The following is a 22,123-nucleotide window of genomic DNA, read 5'->3' as shown; positions in this document are numbered from 1 at the left end:
CAGTGATGTGTCTATTGTGAAGTGATGCTAGCAAGCTACTAGAGGCTTCTGCCAGTGTGTTAACCACCCCTGTATGTGTTAGTTTGAGACCCCCTGTCAGCGTGTTGCTGAAGCCTAGTCTCCGTGGTGTAGTGGTAAGACACTCGCCTGGCGTTCTGCGAGCGCTTTGTCATGGATTCGTATCCTGGCCGGGGAGGATTTACTGGGCATCAATCCTTAACTGTAGCCTCTGTTTAACGCAACAGTAAAATGTGTACTTGGTTGTAACAACGATTCTTCGCGGCAGGGGATCGTATTCCAGGGACCTGCCCGAAACGCTACGCGTACTAGTGGCTGTACAAGAATGTAACAACTCTTGTATATATCTAAAAAAAAGCCCTCTGCCAGTGAGTAGCTGGAGAGCGAAGGTGGGGTGTAGGCACATCGTGATAGTGTGTGGGGTGGACTGGTCCATGTAGATGGTGAACTCGCCAGTGTCTGCCAGTACGAGTGGATAAGGTGTATATGGACTGTGGAATCACTGTGTTTGATGAACGCTGCTAACGTATTTGTGTCCTGCGTGAAAGAGACACTTTGTACATACGTATGGTAATAGTTTAATTTAATATATATAATGGTGAAGGTGTAAATATATTGGTGAAAGGAATTGTGTGTTGCTTATCCCTCCCCCCCCCCCTTATTTCTTTATTGCATTACTGCTTGATACAGTCAGTTCTTGAAAGCTTACTACCGACTTGGGGTTGGATATAGTAGGAGTTCCTAACAACAAGAACCCGGTTACTGGTTCTAAGTGGCCATAACAGCCCCGTTGAAAAGCAATGGTGCAAGTAGCCTGTTAGGAGACAATTCTATCAACATTAAGGGACCAAGACTTTTCAACACCCTATAAACATATGGGCCCTTACTAGCCAACCTCTCGGTGTTCAAATGACAACGTGATAAACACCTCCATAGGGTACCTGATCAACCGGGCTGTAATTCATATGTCAGACTGCGCACATTGGCGTCAAACAGTTTGGTTGACCAGACCACCTACCCGGAGCCCTGGTCAGAAACTGGACCTTGGAGACATTGATCTCCGGACCCAATTGTTGATTGAAGAAGGTTCACCATTAGAAATTGGTGACCCGAAAGTTCATCTGCTTCAGTAGCAAAACTGCTACTGCAGCCAGTCCTCGCATACAAATATGCAAGCTCGTTAATCCACCCACCAAACACCCTGCTTAGGAATGAAAACCGGTTACACATGACTCACAACTGATGACCTGCGAACACTTCCAGAACAAGTGCTTCACTGACGATTTTTGTTCGAACCACAATGCTGTAAATGCTTCACCCACTTACATCAAATACAAATAATTGCCATCAGAATCTAAACACCTAACCTAATCTATGCCTATATATGCACAATATGCTAATATATTATAATATTTATTTATATTTGAGCAAATTCCCTTTTTGAATGAACAGCATGTAAAAATTTATGACTGCATCTGTGGGGTCGACCGCTGGATGGAATGGCTTGAGTCGAGGACGGGTTGAAATGCTTCACCCACGTACTTCAAATACAAATAATCACTAAGAGAACCTAAACACCTAACCTAACCTACGCCTACCTTTACACACAATTTTTATGTATAATACTATTAATATATATATATGAGAACCCGCCTAACGATTCTCAGCTCGGTTGCGAGCATCGTAAGATTTGACATTCTATGGCAGCTAAAATCATCTAGGTTATCTTGAGATGATTTCGGGGCTTTAGTGTCCCCGCGGCCTGATCCTCGACCAGGCCTCCACCCCCAGGAAGCAGCCCGTGACAGCTGACTTACACCCAGGTGCCTATTTTACTGCTAGGTAACAGGGGCATAGGGTGAAAGAAACTCTGCCCATTGTTTCTCTTTGGCACCCGGGATCGAACCTGGGACCACAGGATCACAAGTCCAGCGTGCTGTCCGCTCGGCCGACCGACTAGGTGGTCATAGTCCACTGCTAGAGGACGTTTTCCTGCAAGGACTGTACACTGCTGACTCAGATTTGTATAACTATTTTGTGAATAATTAATTCCTATATCAAATTAGAAATACAGACATTTGTAAATAATGCGTCTTAACACTCGGTCCGCTTCTAGTAAAAAAAAAAAGAAAAAAAAAGCGAATAACGTTGGTTTGTCCGGAATTTCTTTAAAATGGATCGTTGGTGTCTTTCAGTCCTACCTTGAAAAAGGACCGATTTTCCTGGTCAGGGGGCAATAGGTTGGTTTGGGAAATGTTGTTCAATGTCAACAATATTTTTTGACTAGTTGTATATGAAAAGGGCTGCAATTGTCCCAAGTTTCAGTATTGCAGCGTAAATAGAAAGGGAGATTTTTTTTTTTCAATGACTTGTACACATTTTCAAGTCTGAATAAATAAACACGTTTCAGATATAATTATTCTATGACACTTTTCTGACACATTAGCATATAATAAAGGATATGTTGATAGATAATTTCCAAAACATCTTTAGTTTTCCTAATACAAGTTTTCAAAGTTCCCCCCCAAAATTATGCGAATATGTCATGTTTATTGCTATTATAAAATCAATAAATGAACTTAGAGAAAAAAGCTATCAATAACATTTAGAGACATGCACTCTACATATACGGTGTAAGTTTCATGTAAAAATTAATAAAAAATGAAAAAGTTATTTGAACGTTTATGTTAATTGAAAAAAACAAGCAAGTAATAAAGTCTAAGGTTCAAAAATCTATGGCTGAAGTCCCAACCACTTTTCTCCAAAATTGGTACCCTTACAGATAGGCATACGTGCAGTCAGGTGTATAAGTTTCATGCAAATCGTCCAATAAAAAAAAAAAAAAAAAAAAATGGAAAAATATCAATTTTTTTTTTTAACTTAAATTTTTTTCCAGTTAAACTAATTATAATATTTTCTTAATATTGTGATAGCAAAGAGTCATAGATATGATTTCAGTTGATACTTCTGTTTGATAATCGTTTTTGACCATTTGGTATAAATTTGACACTTGAATCAAGTATTTATATTATCCCTTCCTTTTATTGCTCAATGCTGACACTTGGACCAGATGAAACACTTTTCATAGACACAACTCCTCACGTCACGGCTGTGATGTGAGGAGTTGTGTCTAACACAGACTGCAGCAAACTGTCATTGTGAGTGTTACAAGCTAATTGTAATATTTCACTGTGTAACTATTGCTTTCTTAGGGAGTAAGTATTATTTATGATTGCTTATTCCTCCAAACCCAAGGAGGGTGTGAGAAAGCGTCTGGTCTCGTGGTTCCTTGCTTGTTGATCTCTCACTGCTATGAGGGCACTAAAAGCCTTTGCCTGAGAGAGCATGGGGGGCAGATGTCTTGAAGGTCCCTCAAGCTGCCGACACAACTTGCCAAAGTTCTACATAATAAGTCAGCAGACGTCAAGTATAAAACAAACTTTGAGAGGAACAAGACATTTTCTATTCTTTGGAGGAATCGACAATCAGAAAATAGCACTTACTACCCAGGAACAAAACTGTTCAATTGTGAATAAGAGCAATGTTCATTTATGTATCATCTCAGAGCTTCTACTAAATGGAGTCGTGTACCCTTGGTGAGGCGTGATGAGTGTATAATATAGTGTTGAACACTGGGCAACTCTGAATGGTCGCTAGGCGTGCTGGAGTAGAAGTCTGGGGTCGTGGATCACTTACACCCATCACCATCTCGCGAAACAAAACTGTAATTATTTCAGCTGAATTGATCCATATTCTAACAGACATATGATAAGTGTTAAAATAGTGGATGAATGTTATATTTTATGGATGATCATTATATTTTACACTGTCAAGTCAGGGAAGGTACAGGACTTCAATTAGTAGAAGGGGTTAGATAAATAATTTTTTTTTTTTTACTTTTTACACTTTTGTTAGCAGGATGAGAGCCTTTTCCTTACCATATCTCATGGTAAGCATTACCCATTAGTTTTCCACTGGAGCACGACCCGCCAATCAGACATAAACAGGGAGAACATAAAGATATATAGACAAACATATAGAGAACATAAAGACAGTAAAGTTAGAACTCAAGTTCACAAGTGCAGTTGAATAGTGGAACAGGTGAAATATTGTTCAGCCAATCTTTTTCTGGCTGTACAGAGCCTGCATTGTATCTTCATAACCGTGCTTGTATTAATACCAGGACGGAAGCGGCCCTTACAACGCCCTGTCATCAGGCACCCACATCACCCCCAACCACTGGGTGACGGAGACCTTCCAGTGGAACGGTCGTGCGCAGGTTCCTGGATATTACAGGTGAACATGTAGTGGTTAATTGTGGTGACCTCCCTGACCATACCCCACCTTACCCCTCCCTGACCACACCCCACCTTACCCCTCCCTGACCACACCCCACCTTACCCCTCCCTGACCACACCCCACCTTACCCCTCCCTGACCACACCCCACCTTACCCCTCCCTGACCACACCCCACCTTACCCCTCCCTGACCACACCCCACCTTACCCCTCCCTTACCTCACCCCACCTTACCCCTCCCTTACCTCACCCCACCTTACCCCTCCCTGACCACACCCCACCTTACCCCTCCCTGACCACACCCCACCTTATCCTTCCCTGACCACACCCCACCTTACCCCTCCCTGACCACACCCCACCTTACCCCTCCCTGACCACACCCCACCTTACCCCTCCCTGACCACACCCCACCTTATCCTTCCCTGACCACACCCCACCTTACCCCTCCCTGACCACACCCCACCTTACCCCTCCCTGACCACACCCCACTTTACCCTCCCTGACCACACCCCACCTTACCCCTCCCTGACCACACCCCACCTTACCCTCCCTGACCACACCCCACCTTACCCCTCCCTGACCACACCCCACCTTACCCCTCCCTGACCACACCCCACCTTACCCCTCCCTGACCACACCCCACCTTACCCTCCCTGACCACACCCCACCTTACCCTCCCTGACCACACCCCACTTTACCCTCCCTGACCACACCCCACCTTACCCCTCCCTGACCACACCCCACCTTACCCTCCCTGACCACACCCCACCTTACCCCTCCCTGACCACACCCCACCTTACCCTCCCTGACCACACCCCACCTTACCCTCCCTGGCCACACCCCACCTTACCCCTCCCTGACCACACCCCACCTTACCCCTCCCTGACCACACCCCACCTTATCCTTCCCTGACCACACCCCACCTTACCCCTCCCTGACCACACCCCACCTTACCCCTCCCTGACCACACCCCACCTTACCCTCCCTGACCACACCCCACCTTACTCCTCCCTGACCACACCCCACCTTACCCTCCCTGACCACACCCCACCTTACCCCTCCCTGACCACACCCCACCTTACCCCTCCCTGACCACACCCCACCTTACCCCTCCCTGACCACACCCCACCTTACCCTCCCTGACCACACCCCACCTTACCCTCCCTGACCACACCCCACTTTACCCTCCCTGACCACACCCCACCTTACCCCTCCCTGACCACACCCCACCTTACCCTCCCTGACCACACCCCACCTTACCCTCCCTGGCCACACCCCACCTTACCCCTCCCTGACCACACCCCACCTTACCCCTCCCTGACCACACCCCACCTTACCCTCCCTGACCACACCCCACCTTACCCCTCCCTGACCACACCCCACCTTACCCCTCCCTGACCACACCCCACCTTACCCTCCCTGACCACACCCCACCTTACCCCTCCCTGACCACACCCCACCTTACCCCTCCCTGACCACACCCCACCTTACCCTCCCTGACCACACCCCACTTTACCCTCCCTGACCACACCCCACCTTACCCCTCCCTGACCACACCCCACCTTACCCCTCCCTGACCACACCCCACCTTACCCCTCCCTGACCACACCCCACCTTACCCCTCCCTGACCACACCCCACCTTACCCTCCCTGACCACACCCCACCTTACCCCTCCCTGACCACACCCCACCTTACCCCTCCCTGACCACACCCCACCTTACCCTCCCTGACCACACCCCACTTTACCCTCCCTGACCACACCCCACCTTACCCCTCCCTGACCACACCCCACCTTACCCTCCCTGACCACACCCCACTTTACCCTCCCTGACCACACCCCACCTTACCCTCCCTGACCACACCCCACCTTACCCCTCCCTGACCACACCCCACCTTACCCTCCCTGACCACACCCCACCTTACCCTTCCCTGACCACACCCCACCTTACCCTCCCTGACCACACCCCACCTTACCCTCCCTGACCACACCCCACCTTACCCTCCCTGACCACACCCCACTTTACCCCTCCCTGACCACACCCCACCTTACCCTCCCTGACCACACCCCACCTTACCCTCCCTGACCACACCCCACCTTACCCTCCCTGACCACACCCCACCATACCCTCCCTGACCACACCCCACCTTACCCCTCCCTGACCACACCCCACCTTACCCTCCCTGACCACACCCCACCTTACCCCTCCCTGACCACACCCCACCTTACCCTCGCTGACCACACCCCACCTTACCCTCCCTGACCACACCCCACCTTACCCTCCCTGACCACACCCCACCTTACCCTCCCTGACCACACCCCACCTTACCCTCCCTGACCACACCCCACCTTACCCCTCCCTGACCACACCCCACCTTACCCTCCCTGACCACACCCCACCTTACCCCTCCCTGACCACACCCCACCTTACCCTCCCTGACCACACCCCACCTTACCCCTCCCTGACCACACCCCACCTTACCCTCCCTGACCACACCCCACCTTACCCTCCCTGACCACACCCCACCTTACCCCTCCCTGACCACACCCCACCTTACCCCTCCCTGACCACACCCCACCTTACCCTCCCTGACCACACCCCACCTTACCCTCCCTGACCACACCCCACCTTACCCCTCCCTGACCACACCCCACCTTACCCTCCCTGACCACACCCCACCTTACCCCTCCCTGACCACACCCCACCTTACCCCTCCCTGACCACACCCCACCTTACCCTCCCTGACCACACCCCACCTTACCCCTCCCTGACCACACCCCACCTTACCCTCGCTGACCACACCCCACCTTACCCTCCCTGACCACACCCCACCTTACCCTCCCTGACCACACCCCACCTTACCCTCCCTGACCACACCCCACCTTACCCTCCCTGACCACACCCCACCTTACCCTCGCTGACCACACCCCACCTTACCCTCCCTGACCACACCCCACCTTACCCCTCCCTGACCACACCCCACCTTACCCTCCCTTACCACACCCCACCTTACCCTCGCTGACCACACCCCACCTTACCCTCCCTGACCACACCCCACCTTACCCTCCCTGACCACACACCACCTTACCCTCCCTGACCACACCCCACCTTACCCTCCCTCACCCCACCCCAGTTTACATGTGAAATGTGACCTATGAAGGGCCTCTTTCTCCTCTTGTCCCCTCATGTCTGTCTCTGCCTTGGGAGTTCTAGCCAGTCAAGTAACAGTAAACTTCCATGATATTTGCATGTAATAACAATAATAATAGTAATAATAATAATGTAATGTTACACTCCCTACACAGATGCTTGGCGGCCAGCGACCTCACCACCACCACCTCTGACCCTCTTATCTTCCTGGTCACTGGTGAGACAATGTTGACTTACCTCAGTGTTAACGTTAGGGGCTGTTAAGGTTACAACAGGGTGCTAAAGTACCGTCTAATGGGGTTATGACAGGCCCGGCTCCCAGGGAAACAGTTCCTTACAAATAATTATATTAGTATGGTCTGCCATCCAGGGCAGATCACCTAACCTAAGCAAGAGGGGTGATGGATACTCATCTTGACGCTCTTAATTTATTAAATTTTAAAATCGCCCCTAAGTACAACAGAATACTTTACCACCTCTGCTTTACGTTACCTCTCTGGCTACACACAGGCAGGAGACCAGAGTCACATACAACAAACTAATGGTATAGTCTACTATTCCTTAAGGGACAATTTAACTTGAACTAAATGCATATAATTATAGTGTACCATACTTATATCATTATTTTTGGAAGTGTTTCCCCTGGTGGGAGGACGTATCCCGCCCCCATGAGATGGTACTCTAGAGCCCTGCTGTAACCCTAACATGCCCCAACTTTAACATGCATTATACATCAGTATTTCTTACCTTTCTTAATTTTCAATCTTATACATTTAACTTTTTAACTTATATTAACATTTATTGTATAAAAATCTATTGGATACAATTTGTGCTACATTCGTCTATTTCGTATTTTACAGCTTATAATAGTAATGGTTTGTTCTGAATTTAAATTATCCACAAAAGTTTGTATGGCCAATATTGTTTTGTTGTGCAGATGGTGAAGATGTACACCGGAGTGTGTCCCTGGAGGCGGAGGTGAACGGAGAGTCGCAGCGCCACCAGAACCTGCAGGTCCTGGAGGGGGACAACCTCACCTTCCGCTGTCGAAGCATTAAGGTGCTCACCGCTGGGGCTTTACAGTGGAAGCTCAATGGTCAGCCCCTCACAGACCGCGACAAGAGAGAATGGAAACTTAATGTGAAGAGTGAGTTTATTTAATGTTATTTATGTTGACAAGATGGTTTTATTGAACTTAAACATAAGGAGGAGTGGGTCTGTTTATCCATCCCAGCCTCCACCTTTCTTGATCCAGTGCTTCTTCCCCGTATTCAACAGGTGTGTGTGTGTGTGTGTGTGTGTGTGTATATATATATATATATATATATATATATATATATATATATATATATATATATATATATATATATATATATATATATATATATATATATATATATATATATATAATGTCGTACCTAGTAGCCAGAACTCACTTCTCAGCCTACTATGCAAGGCCCGATTTGCCTAATAAGCCAAGTTTTCATGAATTAATATATTTTCTCTATTTTTTTTCTTATGAAATGATAAAGCTACCCATTTCATTGTGTATGAAGTCAATTTTTTTTTATTGGAGTTAAAATTAACGTAGATATATGACCGAACCTAACCAACCCTACCTAACCTATCTTAATAGGTTAGGTTAGGTTAGGTGGCCGAAAAAGTTAGGTTAGGTTAGGTTAGGTAGGTTAGGTAGTCGAAAAACAATTAATTCATGAAAACTTGGCTTATTAGGCAAATCGGGCCTTGAATAGTAGGCAGAGAAGTGCGTTCTGGCTACTAGGTACGACATATATATTTATATACACACACAACTATAACCTGAAAACACTTAGCAGAGTTTTACTAATTCTAACGCTAAACAGCTTGTCTTGTATACTCGCATGTGGGTGAGGTATCTTGAAACAGTTTTGAATGAGGTGAACAAACTTTTGACCAACACAAGACAGAACACAGTTCAATGGGTATAAATTGGATAAGTGAAAGGGAAGAATGGAAGTAACTGCAAAGGGCCTATTGCCGTATACTTCCTCTTGATACTTCTATATTGGTACGGAGTCTTGAAGTGGGTAGAATATAGTTGTGCATTAATTGGCTGTTGATTGCTGGTGTTGACTTTTTGATGTGCAGTGCCTCGCAGATGTCAAGCCGCCTGCTATCGCTGTATCTATCGATGATTTCTGTGTTGTTTGTTAAGACTTCTCTGGTGATGGTCTGGTTGTGGGAAGAGAGTATATGGTCCTTAATGGAGCCCAGTTGCTTATGCATTGTTAATCGCCTGGAACATAATATATATATATATATATATATGTCGTACCTAGTAGCCAGAACTCACTTCTCAGCCTACTATTCAAGGCCCGATTTGCCTAATAAGCCAAGTTTTCCTGAATTAATATATTTACTATAATTTTTTTCTTATGAAATGATAAAGCAACCCTTTTCTCTATGTATGAGGTCAATTTTTTTTTATTGGAGTTAAAATTAACGTAGATATATGACCGAACCTAACCAACCCTACCTAACCTAACCTAACCTATATTTATAGGTAAGGTTAGGTTAGGTAGCCAAAAAAAGCTAGGTTAGGTTAGGTTAGGTAGGTTAGGTAGACGAAAAAACATTAATTCATGAAAACTTGGCTTATTAGGCAAATCGGGCCTTGAATAGTAGGCTGAGAAGTGCGTTCTGGCTACTAGGTACGACATATATATATATATATATATATATATATATATATATATATATATATATATATATATATATATATGTCGTACCTAGTAGCCAGAACTCACTTCTCAGCCTACTATGCAAGGCCCGATTTGCCTAATAAGCTAAGTTTTCATGAATTAATTGTTTTTCGACTATCTAACCTACCTAACCTAACCTAACTTTTTCGGCTACCTAACCCAACCTAACCTATAAAGATAGGTTAGGTTAGGTTAGGTAGGGTTGGTTAGGTTCGGTCATATATCTACGTTAATTTTAACTCCAATAAAAAAAAATTGACCTCATACATAATGAAATGGGTAGCTTTATCATTTCATAAAAAAAAATTAGAGAAAATATATTAATTCAGGAAAACTTGGCTTATTAGGCAAATCGGGCCTTGAATAGTAGGCCGAGAAGTGCGTTCTGGCTACTAGGTACGACATATATATATATATATATATATATATGTCGTACCTAGTAGCCAGAACTCACTTTTCAGCCTACTATTCAAGGCCCGATTTGCCTAATAAGCCAAGTTTTCCTGAATTAATATATTTACTATAATTTTTTTCTTATGAAATGATAAAGCAACCCTTTTCTCTATGCATGAGGTCAATTTTTTTTTATTGGAGTTAAAATTAACGTAGATATATGACCGAACCTAACCAACCCTACCTAACCTAACCTAACCTATATTTATAGGTAAGGTTAGGTTAGGTAGCCCAAAAAAGCTAGGTTAGGTTAGGTTAGGTAGGTTAGGTAGACGAAAAAACATTAATTCATGAAAACTTGGCTTATTAGGCAAATCGGGCCTTGAATAGTAGGCTGAGAAGTGCGTTCTGGCTATTAGGTACGACATATATATATATATACATACATATACATATACATACACATATACATACATACATACATACATACATACATACATACATACATACATACATACATACATACAGTGGTACCTCGGAATGCGAGTGTCCCTGTATGCGAGTTTTTCGGAAGACGAGCAGGATTTACTCCAAAAATATGTCTCGGAAGGCGAGGGTTACCTCGGGACGCGAGTTTGTTGATACGTGTACAGGCCGACTGGCGCGTGGTGGCATGGCGATCGCGCCTCATTTTACCAGTGTCTTGTGTCCAGTGACTATCCCACCTGAATTCTTCACAAGGATTTACAGTTTTTTATCGTTTTTTTGGCCATTTGAGCATAAAAGTTGTCATTTATATCTTGCCATGGGTCTCAAGAAAGCCATTGGTAAGGTTCAACCTAAGAAAATAGCTGTGAGTAGAGGCAGTAGAGGATGTCCCTTCTTGATTAAGAAAATGTGTGAAGTATGGGAAGAACTGCAAAGTTTTGTTGAAAAAACTCACCCAGATAAAGCTGTAGCAGGCCGTTGCATTGACCTTTTAAATGATAATGTGATGTCTTACTACAGACAAGTGTTAAAATGTAGGGAAAAACAAGTGTCATTAGACAAATTCTTAATAAAACAAGCAAGTCCTAGTGGTATGCAGGCAAAATGTGGCAGAGTGTGCATACCAGTGAAGTCCTCACTGCCTGATGTGATAATGGAAGGGGACTCCCCTTCCAAACAGTAACTCCTCTCTTCCTCCCACCTCCTCACCATCTTCCATACGCCTACAGCATTCAACAGCAAGGTAAGTAATAACTTGAACATAGTTTTGTAGGTTTATTTAGATGAATTAGGTATAAAAATTTAGTTTGATGTGGGGTTTTTGGGGTAGTCAGGAACGGATTAATTCATTTCCCTTTATTTCTTATGGGGAAATTAGCTTCGAAATGCGAGTTTTCGGAATACGAGGCGTCTCCAGGAACCAATTAAACTCTTAAACTGAGGTATGCCTGTATATATATATAATATACATACATACATACATACATACTGTCAGGGTTCACCGTAAGAGGGGCGAGTAACAGTATGCCCAAGGTCACTCACCGTAGCCCTGCGGGTCTTCACTCTATCCTTGCGACGCCACTGTACACCAGGAGGGTATCCCAGTCAATCCCAACCGGCCTCTGATCGAGAATGAGTGAGAACACAGCTTGTTCTCTTTACAGCATGTGTGCCCGCCCCGACACTAGGCTCTACTACTAACCACAAGGTCGCCAATTGGTGTTTCCCGTGTCCAGTAACACGTCAGTGGTTTTGTTGAATTGTGGTAGCAGTGGCAAGAACACACTCAATAGATCTGATATCAGGCAGGTATTTATTTCTATCACTCTATTTCCTTTCATGTATTATATAGCCACAAGAAATATGGAGGGGATGATATAAACACCAAGGTATTTTGTATTTTACTTAAAACTCAAGACATCACAAGATTATATCAATAAGCAAACAGCTATTTCATGCGGAAGTCGCTCGTCCTCACAAATAATCACGAACTCGCCAAGCTGGCAATGCTCCCCTCACGTCAATGTCAAAATCAGCTGGTCGACTCCCACCGCGCGAATGTTCATTTATTTGTTTGCCTAGCGTGAGGCGCCTGTTTCTTTAAATTCTCAAGGATCACTAAATGTTCAAACACACAATATTTGCGACAATAGCACGTAAATACTCCGCTGCACTGATCTTGAGCTCAATCAAACATTTCTATATTAATGGACACAATAATTCACTATCATGGTTTAACACACTGCCCTTCATTTAATGATAACGTATGCAAGTATATATCACTGGAGTTCTCAGTAATTCCTTTCGTGGGCGAATATTCAATTGATCACTGCACACATGAATGATTATTCAATACACAAGCATCGACATATATACATATAGATAAATCATAGATATCAATAATGGTAATAATATAGTTACTGGGCACATGGCCTAACACCAAATACTGGTACATTTATATATATATATTCTCTCACTAAATGATCGTATTAAAGTCTTATGAAAGACATTATCAACACAGTAAATTCATCAATTACTCCGGGTGCCTGCACACACCAATAATAATCATAAATACCGTGGGTGCTCTATGTAGCCCCACTCTGCACCCTGGTGCCTTACTGTGACTTAGGTGAGCCTTGCTCACGACATACAAAATACTCTGGCTAAATAATATAGCTGACTAAAGGGGAATTGGGAGGGAAACTAGAATCACCTACTTCCACCTATCCTCCGGTGAGAGTTGAGTTGTAGCTCCTGGTCCAGGCTCCTGCCTCGTGTAGGGAACGCCCCCACACACACTCTGTCGTGTCCTCCAGGAACTCAATCAATGTCCCAAAATAAACGCGTCGTCTCCGTGTTCTGTCCTCCGCGGGTCCCTGCTCCTCCTCCACGTCTTGTAGGGTTGGAGTCGGTCTCCCGGCCGTCAACTTCTCCTCCCGATTACGGCTGCCTGCCTACGTCTCGGCTGCAGTCGTACGGATTCCCGATTAGTGTCTTCTTTCACTGCTTCCCAGTGGATTGGCCCAGCCGCTACGTCGTCACTGTGAAGCTATCAGACGTCCCAGACGATACTGCCTAGACTTCACCTGCACAGCACCCGACCCTGGAGCACTTGATGCTCAATATTCCGTCAATTCCCTCTTCGGTCCACACATGGAATGAAGGAAGACCTCTGGCGTACTTGCAGACTACGGGTGACACGTAAGATCCACGGGAGTGGCGTATTACTGTCAGATTGACAGGATCAACCTTCACACATCCGTCCACCTTGACGTGTCGTGTCAGACTGATTCCCTCACGGAGGATTGGCCCAGCCACTACGTCATCACTGTGAAGCTATCAGCCGTCGCATATGTCGCTGCCTAGACTCCACTCCTGCACAACACCTGTCCCTGGAGCATTTGTTGCTCAATATTCTGTCAATTCCTTCTCTGGTCCAACACATGAACAAAGGAAGACCCCACAGGTGCTGGCAGACCGCGGGTGGTGACGTCATATTCGCCATGGGAAGTTTTCATTGGCTCCCTGTGCCACGTCGCTGTCGGTGACCAATCTGGTGTCACTGACGTCACACAGTTTTGGCGGCAAAACAGAGGAGCCAGCGCCATATTGGCTTCCTAAAGGGCCTATACCACAGGCCAAAATACTCTTCTTTTACAAATTTCTCGCCACTTCGAGAACACTACATTCTCCTACATATATCAAACTGATGCCTGCATTGTAGAGAACGCTCGGGTAAAGTGGACATGACTCTTACAGCAGGCGTGGGAGAAATATAAGGGGGGGAACACCGTCACAATACATACATACATACTAGCTGTACCCAGTCACGCGTTGCTGTGGCTGTGACCCACAGCAACCTTCCCTTGTCTCCCAGTCCTCCCCACCATTCCCCCTTCACCTGTCCCCTCATACTCCGAATCATTCCTCACTTCCCTCGTCCCCTCGTCATCCCAACCATTCCCTGGTCCCCTCGTCCTTCCCCGCCATTCCCCCCTCCCCCATCCCTTTGTGCACCCCCACTATCCCCCGCTCCAGCATCCCCTTGTCCCCCCCTAATCATTCCTAACTCTACCGTCCCCTCATCCTCCCTACCATCTCCCACTCCCCCGTCCCCTCGTCCTCCTTACCATTCCCCCCTCCCCATCCCCTCGTCCTCCCTACCATCTCCCACTCCCTGTCCCCTCGTCCTCCCCACCATCCTCCACTTCCCTTTCTCTAGTCCTCCCCTCCATTCCCCTGTCCCCTCGTCCCCACTACAGTATCTCCAACTCCCCTGTCTTCTTATCTTCCCCACCATTACCTCCCTCCCTTGTCCCCTTGTCCTCCCCACCATTCCCCATCCCCTCGTCCTATGCATTCCCAAATGATCTGATGTTCCCCTTGGAAAATTGGAAACATCAAATGATCTGGTGTTCCCATCACTGAAATATATGAAAAACAGTTAAAAAATGAAATAAAAATAATGAAAAAATAGAAAAATAAACTATACTCACGAAATGAAGAGAATGATAAACAACACAACTCAATTCCAATGCAATGTTACACAATATAATTAAATCAAAATGAAATTAAATCAAAATCTATGAAAATTCAATTTATCAATGAAATCAGAAACATTGAAATGGGATCGTAACATATGTAGTATATCATGTGTTGCTCCTACATGCAACAGATGGTGCTGTTAAAAAAAATGTCTTTACCTGTCACAGGTTTGGCGTTTATACTTATACTCATGAAATGAAAGGTATGGTAAGCAACACAGCTCAATTGCAATGCAATATCACACTAAATAATTAAATCAAATTGAAAATATATAGAAATCTACAAAAATTCAACTTGTCAATGCAATCAGACACATTGAAATGGAATTGTAACATATATAGTATAGCATGTGTTGATCCTACGTGCATCAGATGACACTGTTACCTAAAAAAAAAAGAATGTTTTTATCTGTCACAGGTGTGGCATCTATACTTACACTCACGAAATGAATGGTATGGTAAACAGCACAGCTCAATTCCAACGCAATGTCACACAAAGTAATTAAATGAAAATAAAAATAAATAAAAATCTTTGAAAATTCAGTATCAGTGAAATCGGAAACATTGAAATGGAATCGTAACATATTTAATATAGCATGTGTTGCTCTTACGTGCAACAAATGGAGCTTTTTTTTTTTTTCTTAAAAAGCATGTCTTTATCTATCTGTCACAGGTGTGGTATCTATACTTATACTCACAAAATGAACGGTATGGGGGGCTTATTCGTGGATGAAAGTTTTACCTGTTCGTTTTTATGCCATTCTCTGACCCTCTTATAACTTCTCAAACTCGTGGAGTGGGCGACCAGGTCCCAGAGTCACTGTGATGGAAGCAGAGCTCTGTAGTCCCCTCTACATTGGGCTATGTCCAGTGTGAGAAGACTATGCTGCTTCATTGACTCTCCCGACTATCTCTCTCTGCTGCCCTCCCACCTCAGTGGCAGGGTTGAGCCTCAAGCCCCCATTGGAGACCACCTCATCACTTGGAGTGGCTCGATCTCTCATTGTAACAACTGTGCCTTTTACCCTCTCTCATACTAGGGGTTCTGGGCGCCGTCACCTCTGCACTTCGCACGATTCCTTCCAGGTCTAATAAGTTCCAAGCATTGTTTGGTCCTGCTACGTGGACAAAGTATTTTGATCTCAGTCGTGCTGATTCTACATATCCTGTTTGTTTATTCATCCATAAACACCTAATTGATTCGGTGGATACCTTTGTCACTTAACCCCACCCGTACTGGTACACGTGTCATTGCAGCCCATTTTCAGGAAGCAACTGACCGCTTAGCCTCGTTGTCTTGCATTGGTGAGACCCATATTGGATCTCCAAAAATACCTGGGTAAATGAATGGTTATATGCCAGTATAGTTATTCTCCCACACCATGCTGTGACGGGTGATGGGGAACTGAAAGACTGTCACGAGGATATTTAAATATGTCCATGAAGCCCAAGGCCATTCTATCCTCCAAGTTGATGCATTCACTCAACCCCTTCGTGGTCATTGTCGTCAGCCTCTTCGTGTAGTGAAGATAACTTTTGATAGTAGGTCCCTTCCATCTTCCATAATTCTTGCTGGTGCCAGATGTTCTGTTCAGAAATACATCCCCTCTCCTCGCCTTTGCAATTTTTTTAGACAGTGACGCTTTTGCAATAGGTGCTGGAGATTTGGGCATTGTTCTTCCAAATGCACAAGTCCAGTGTCTCAATGTCCCTTTTGGGTCATTTTAAGACATAGTGCTCTTCTCTCCTGGCTCAATGCATCAATTCCGGTGACACCCACCCTGCCTTCTCCCGCGCATGTGCACTACAGATTTGAGGAAGCCATTCTCAAGGTCCAGGTCCAGGCTTTGAACCCGGACACTTCCACCAACACCTCACCTGCTCCTTTGTGTTCTGAGCCAGAGGGTCGTCCTTCTGGTTCTCCACCTGGCGTTTCCTTCCTTCCCAGTTTTCCCTGTCTCCTGTCCCCTCTTATCCTTCTTGCCCCAATCCTTTTTCTCAGCCCTTTCCTTTGTCTTTTGGCCCTGCACACTGCCTGTCCGTCCAGGCCGTTGTCCATCCTCCTCCCAGCAATCATGTTGACCGCTCCTGCTCTCCTTCTTCTGTTGAGACTGTCGCCCAGTACATTGCTGCTGGTACGCCTGTCTCTACATCGGAAACGTAAGCCTGGCTCCTCTAATTTGTCCACCCCGGCGGGAAAGAAGGCATCGCTCTATTTCTCATCTTCAAACTCTGACTCTATCCCTGCGTCACCTCTCATTTCAGTGATGGTATCACCTGTCCCAGCTACGGAGGGTTCCTTGGTTCTTGATTCTCTCTTGGGTGCTGCCCCATGATGATGTGCTCCTTTGTTTGTCCCCTTCTCTTGATTCCCTTGACTGCCCTTCTCCGATGCCTCCTCCCTCTCTTGACTCTGTCAGTCCACCACTGGTCCATCCTTCCACTCCCTTGACTCATCGTCCTTGCTAGATTTACCCATGCCCCCTAACCCCAATTTCACTGATCCTGATTCTGACCTTACTTGGTATACTGTGTTCTTTTCTGGGGGGAGCCCCGTCGGCTCCCCGGAGCTTTACCGGCTGATATGCTAATGTCAGACTTTGGCATCAGTCATGTGTATGGAGTTCTAGGGCCTACCGGGGACCACGAGCCAGAACCTGGCCCCCTCAGAGAGGCAAGGGGAGCAATGGCCTATAGAAACCCCCGTGTGGTTGGAAGCATTCTATGTCTGCCATCGACCGGGTCAAGCATCCAGAAAGGTAAGCATTCCAAAACAAACCCCTATTCTGGTGAAAATTGCTACCTAAGCCGAACTAGTGAATAGAACTCTTCAACAGAAAACACGGAAACTAGTATGACGTCATACGTCACCGCGCCGCTGTCTGCGCAGCTCCCCCCTCCCCGGGAGGGGGAAGGGGGAGCCCCAGACCTCCCACGCCGGCTATCCACCCATCAGTTCTTCGGCTGATGCTATAGGCAATGGTTATGTGCTCCGGCTCCAGTGGTTGTTTCAGCACTGTACCTAGAGTGTGGTGTCTGTTTTCTAGGTGGTGCGTGAGCCGGGTGTGATTCTTCAGTACTCGGGCTGCATGCGCCTAGGGTTCCCTTCCCTAGGTGCCCTGTAAGTACTGCCCTTGGGGCTTGGGGCCACCTTCCACAAGTTCCTTGGGTCCTGCCCCTGCTTGGCCGTTTACCGCTTGGTTTTCGGCCGCTCTTTGTGTGCTCGGGTGTTCTGTCTCCCTTGTTCGCCTTAGAGTAAGGGGCAGTGTTTGCACTGGTGGGGCGCGGGGTACTGTGCAGCTTGTCTTTACCAATCATAGCGGCCGGCTCTGTTCCGCTTGGGTACGCTGTCCTCTTGCGGGGTTTTCTTTTTCTTTTGTTTATATACCTGGTGGGGGGGTCTGCCTTCGTTCTTGCCCCTTGTGTCCCTTGTGTTCTGAGTATTTCTGGTGGTACCCCCTGCTAGGTCCCCGTGAGTGTACACGTCCCGGGGGTTCAGCTCTTAGAAAGTTGTTTGGTAGCTTGGGTGCCGGTTAGCAGTACCCTGCCTGGGATTACCTGAGCGCGAGTCCTCTTAAAGTAAACGCTCGGGACCCTGGGAAACCCCTGGGGGCGCGCGGGTCCGATGGATGTGACCCCAGAGCCCCCCCCCTCGCTTCCAGCGAGTTTGAGGGTTGCTCTCACCTTTTGTCTCTGGGTGACTCTCTGTTTTGCCTCCGTCTGCTGCCTGTGGGGTCGGTGACACCTTCGACCCGGTGTCCTGCGAGTTTGGTTGCTCGTTGTGGCTCGGTTACCCAGTTGTGCTAACAAAGCGGGTGCGGGCAGCAGGGGCGTTGCACTTGAGCCTTGGTGGTGGCAACGTTCTCGTGGTTTCCTCCCCGGGAACCCCGGGGCTGCCCCGTTGTATTTCGTTTTGGGACTTGGGGGTGTTGGTTGCTTCGGTTCCATCCACGCCCCCTTGTCTTTCCCCTGGTTCACCCTTCCTGCCTGTATCCGGTTCCTTACCGTCTGTAGGTTCAGGGCGGGGTGTTTGGTGGTGTTGAGACTCGGGCAGTCTCGGGGAATTCCCCTTCCGGGGTAGTGACGGGGGCATTTGGGCCTGTTCCTCCAGCCGTGTTGTATGAGTCTGCCAGTGGGCTCCCTTCCTTAGTGTTTTCACGGCTGCCCCGGTTTTCTGGTACGGCCGGGGCTTTGGGGGAACGGCTCGGCCCCGGGGCCTGTCGTGTAGGTTCCCGGGGCTGGGGAGGGGCTGACTTGGGGGGGCCTTGGCCCCGTTAGACCCCGTGGGGGGTTTTATCCCCCTCTCGGCGGGGCTTGTGGTTACGCGGAGTGGGGTCTTTCCTCCCCACTCGCCGTACGTGCTGTTGGACGTCGGCCCCTCCCCGGGCTCGGTTCCTTGGCCTTTGAGTCGGTTGGTTCCGTCCTGTGGGTGGATGTTTCCTACCCCGCTTTTTGGGACGGTGTTTTTGTCATGTTTCCCCGTTCGATGGGGTTCTGCGTGACTTTTGATCTCGGGTGCGCCTGCGCCTTCGTGTGCCTTCGGGACTAGTGTTGGCTTCTGTGTTCTCGAGGGTACGGGAAGGTTTTTCGCTACTTCCCGCATTATTGGAACGTCTGTCGGCTCCTAGTACTTGTCGCCCTGTTGGGCTACTTGTCGCCCTGTTGGGCTACTTGTCGCCCTGTTGGGCTACTTGTCGCCCTGTTGGGCTACTTGTCGCCCGGTTGGGCTACTTGTCGCCCGGTTGGGCTACTTGTCGGCCGTTTGGGCTACTTGTCGCCCGTTTGGGCTACTTGTCGCCCGTTTGGGTTCCCTTTTTTTGGGCTCTTTGCTTCTTTGGCCGGTTTTATTGTTCCTGCTTCCTCTTTTGGCTCTTTTCTCGTGCAATAGTCCTGGCTGGCGCCTTCCCGCAGGGAGGGTGTGCGGTTCGGCCAGCGTGTTATGCGCATGCGCCGTGGAGTTTGTTTTGGTCTGGGCGATGGTTCAGTGCTGGGGTTTTACGCCCTTTTTTGCTACAGTGCTTCGCCTCTCGTTCTTCTCCCTGGCTGTGGTATGTGCCCCTTTGCGCCAGGGGTGTCCTGGTTCCCAGTTGTGGGGAGGACACCGCGGTTTTCTGTGTCATGGGTGTGGACCGCCTCCTTCGCCTCTCCCTGTTCTCCTGCGGGTCCGGCTCTGGCGTCTTCACCTGGCGGTGCTCCCAAGTTCTTCTGGGCACGGTTGAGTCGTGTCAAGTTCGAGCCACCATTCGCCAGGTGAGTTTCTGCGGTCTGGCGTCTTTTGGCCGGGCGCTGGATGCGGCGGTGTTCATATACCTGTCTTTATTTAGGTATAATTTTGTACGACTGAGACCGTTCGCACACCAGTGACTGTCCCTTTATCACCCCTTCCTGTCCCCCTCATGTGCATGTCCAACCCATGCTGGAGTCGTTCAGGGGACCCTCCTTTTTTAATGTTGTGAGGTGTGGGGGTTGTAGGGTTGGTTCTGTACTCACCTGGTGAGGCTCCTGGCTGTGCTTGCAGGATTTGAGCTCTGGCTCTTGGGTCCCGCCTATCTGGTAGAACTTGCGGGATAGTACCAGTGGAGTGCAGTGGTGCTATTGGCACTTTTGGGGAACACTGTATTACCATCAGTGGTCTGTGCTTGTTACACGACCTACTTGCGAGCATAAGCCTTCTTGCTGGTTCGTCCGTGGACTTCCAGGGCGCACTGGCCTGTTTTCGTATGGCAGTTCCGGCCCGTCCTGGTTGTGGGGGTATGTGGGCCGGTGGACTGCTCCTAGCAGCTGCCTGGTGGGCCATCCTCTGGCCGGTCTGGCCTGACCTTGGGCCGGGCTTGAGGTGTAAAAGAGCTCCCAGTACCTCATCCAGCAGGTATCGAGCGGGGTTTCTCCGCCGTCGGTCGCCTGGTGCAGGTTTCTGGGCCTGCAGGGTTTTGTCGTGTCTCCGTTGGCCCTGTCTGGGGTCTGCCTGCTCTGTTCTCTGCCTTTGCAGAGGGGAGTTGCTATTTACATGTTGCATGTTGCAGTGGTGCCTGTTGCTGCTGCTGCTGCACGTGAGCATTGGTACCGTGTTTCACGGTGGCGTGTCCTTGTTCCTGTGTCCGGTTGTGGAGTGGCGCTTTGCTGCCGTTTTGTGCCTGGGGATTGCGTGGGGTTTTTGTCCCTGCCTGATTGTCCACCCCTGGTTGTTCTCCTGGTTTTTTTTTTTTTTTGTGCTTCTGCTCTTTCTTCCTGCCTCTTCTGCAGCAGGAATGTTCTGCGTGTGTTCTTAGGCGTTGGTCAGCCTGTGTCCTGTGATGTGCTTCTTTGTCTCGGTCTGTTGCAGTTGTTCGTGCCCCTTGGTTCGGGTCCTGTTCTGGCGGCGACCCTTCCGCCTTCTTTGGTTTTCCTAGCTTGCCCTGCCGGTTGTTGTTGTTTTATTTTTTTGGGGGGGGGTTCTTGCGATGTCTCGCGTCGGACCCGTCGTTTCTGAACTCCTGGCGGGCTTGCATGCTTCGGAGTTTTTCTGTTCGGCAGACGTTCCATCTCCTTGTGCCGCCTGGGTTTCGGTGGTCGCGCCCGAGATCTTCTCGCGGCTCCGCCTTTTTCCTGGGCTCGGGGGGGCCTTGTCGGGGCTGCTTATGTTCTGCCTCGTGGTCTCGCCTCCGGTTGGTGGTCGGGTGGCTTCGTGGTAGGTGTCCCACCTGCGTGCTTTCTTGGCGGCAGTATGGGGTATTTTGGCGGTCCTTCCTTTTCCTGTTCCTTCTTCGGTGGGTCCTTCTTGTTGGCTTGGTTTACTCTCGGCTTGGTTTTCTAGTGGGGGTTGGGGGCCGTCGTCTTGCCACATACTGTTGCTTCTGCACCGTTAGTCAGCTGTCTTGTGCGTCATTTCACCTCCGGCCTGTTCGTGCGCCGCTTGCACCATCCTGGTCTCTGGTCAGCGTGCTCTGTCTTCTCCTCGGTTGGTAGTGCCCCTTCGGTTCCGGTGTGTTTTTTCGTCGGCTCTTTCCTTT

The 22,123-nt window shown here is 48.1% G+C and overlaps 1 protein-coding gene across 1 annotated transcript in view; it reads left to right on the top strand.

The window, feature by feature from the left end:
• LOC123762810 (uncharacterized) overlaps window positions 1–22,123 on the top strand; it is a 367,859-nt gene that overhangs the window by 131,174 nt on the left and 214,562 nt on the right. The window contains exons 7-9 of the mRNA XM_069332301.1: window positions 4,202–4,314; window positions 7,621–7,682; window positions 8,403–8,612. Coding sequence (XP_069188402.1) covers window positions 4,202–4,314; window positions 7,621–7,682; window positions 8,403–8,612 — 385 coding nt within the window. The remainder of the gene's footprint in view (window positions 1–4,201; window positions 4,315–7,620; window positions 7,683–8,402; window positions 8,613–22,123) is intronic.

This window comes from Procambarus clarkii, chromosome 27 (genome assembly GCF_040958095.1).
Source record: "Procambarus clarkii isolate CNS0578487 chromosome 27, FALCON_Pclarkii_2.0, whole genome shotgun sequence".
NCBI lineage: Eukaryota > Metazoa > Arthropoda > Malacostraca > Decapoda > Cambaridae > Procambarus > Procambarus clarkii.
This window is presented reverse-complemented; position numbering and strand designations above follow the sequence as displayed.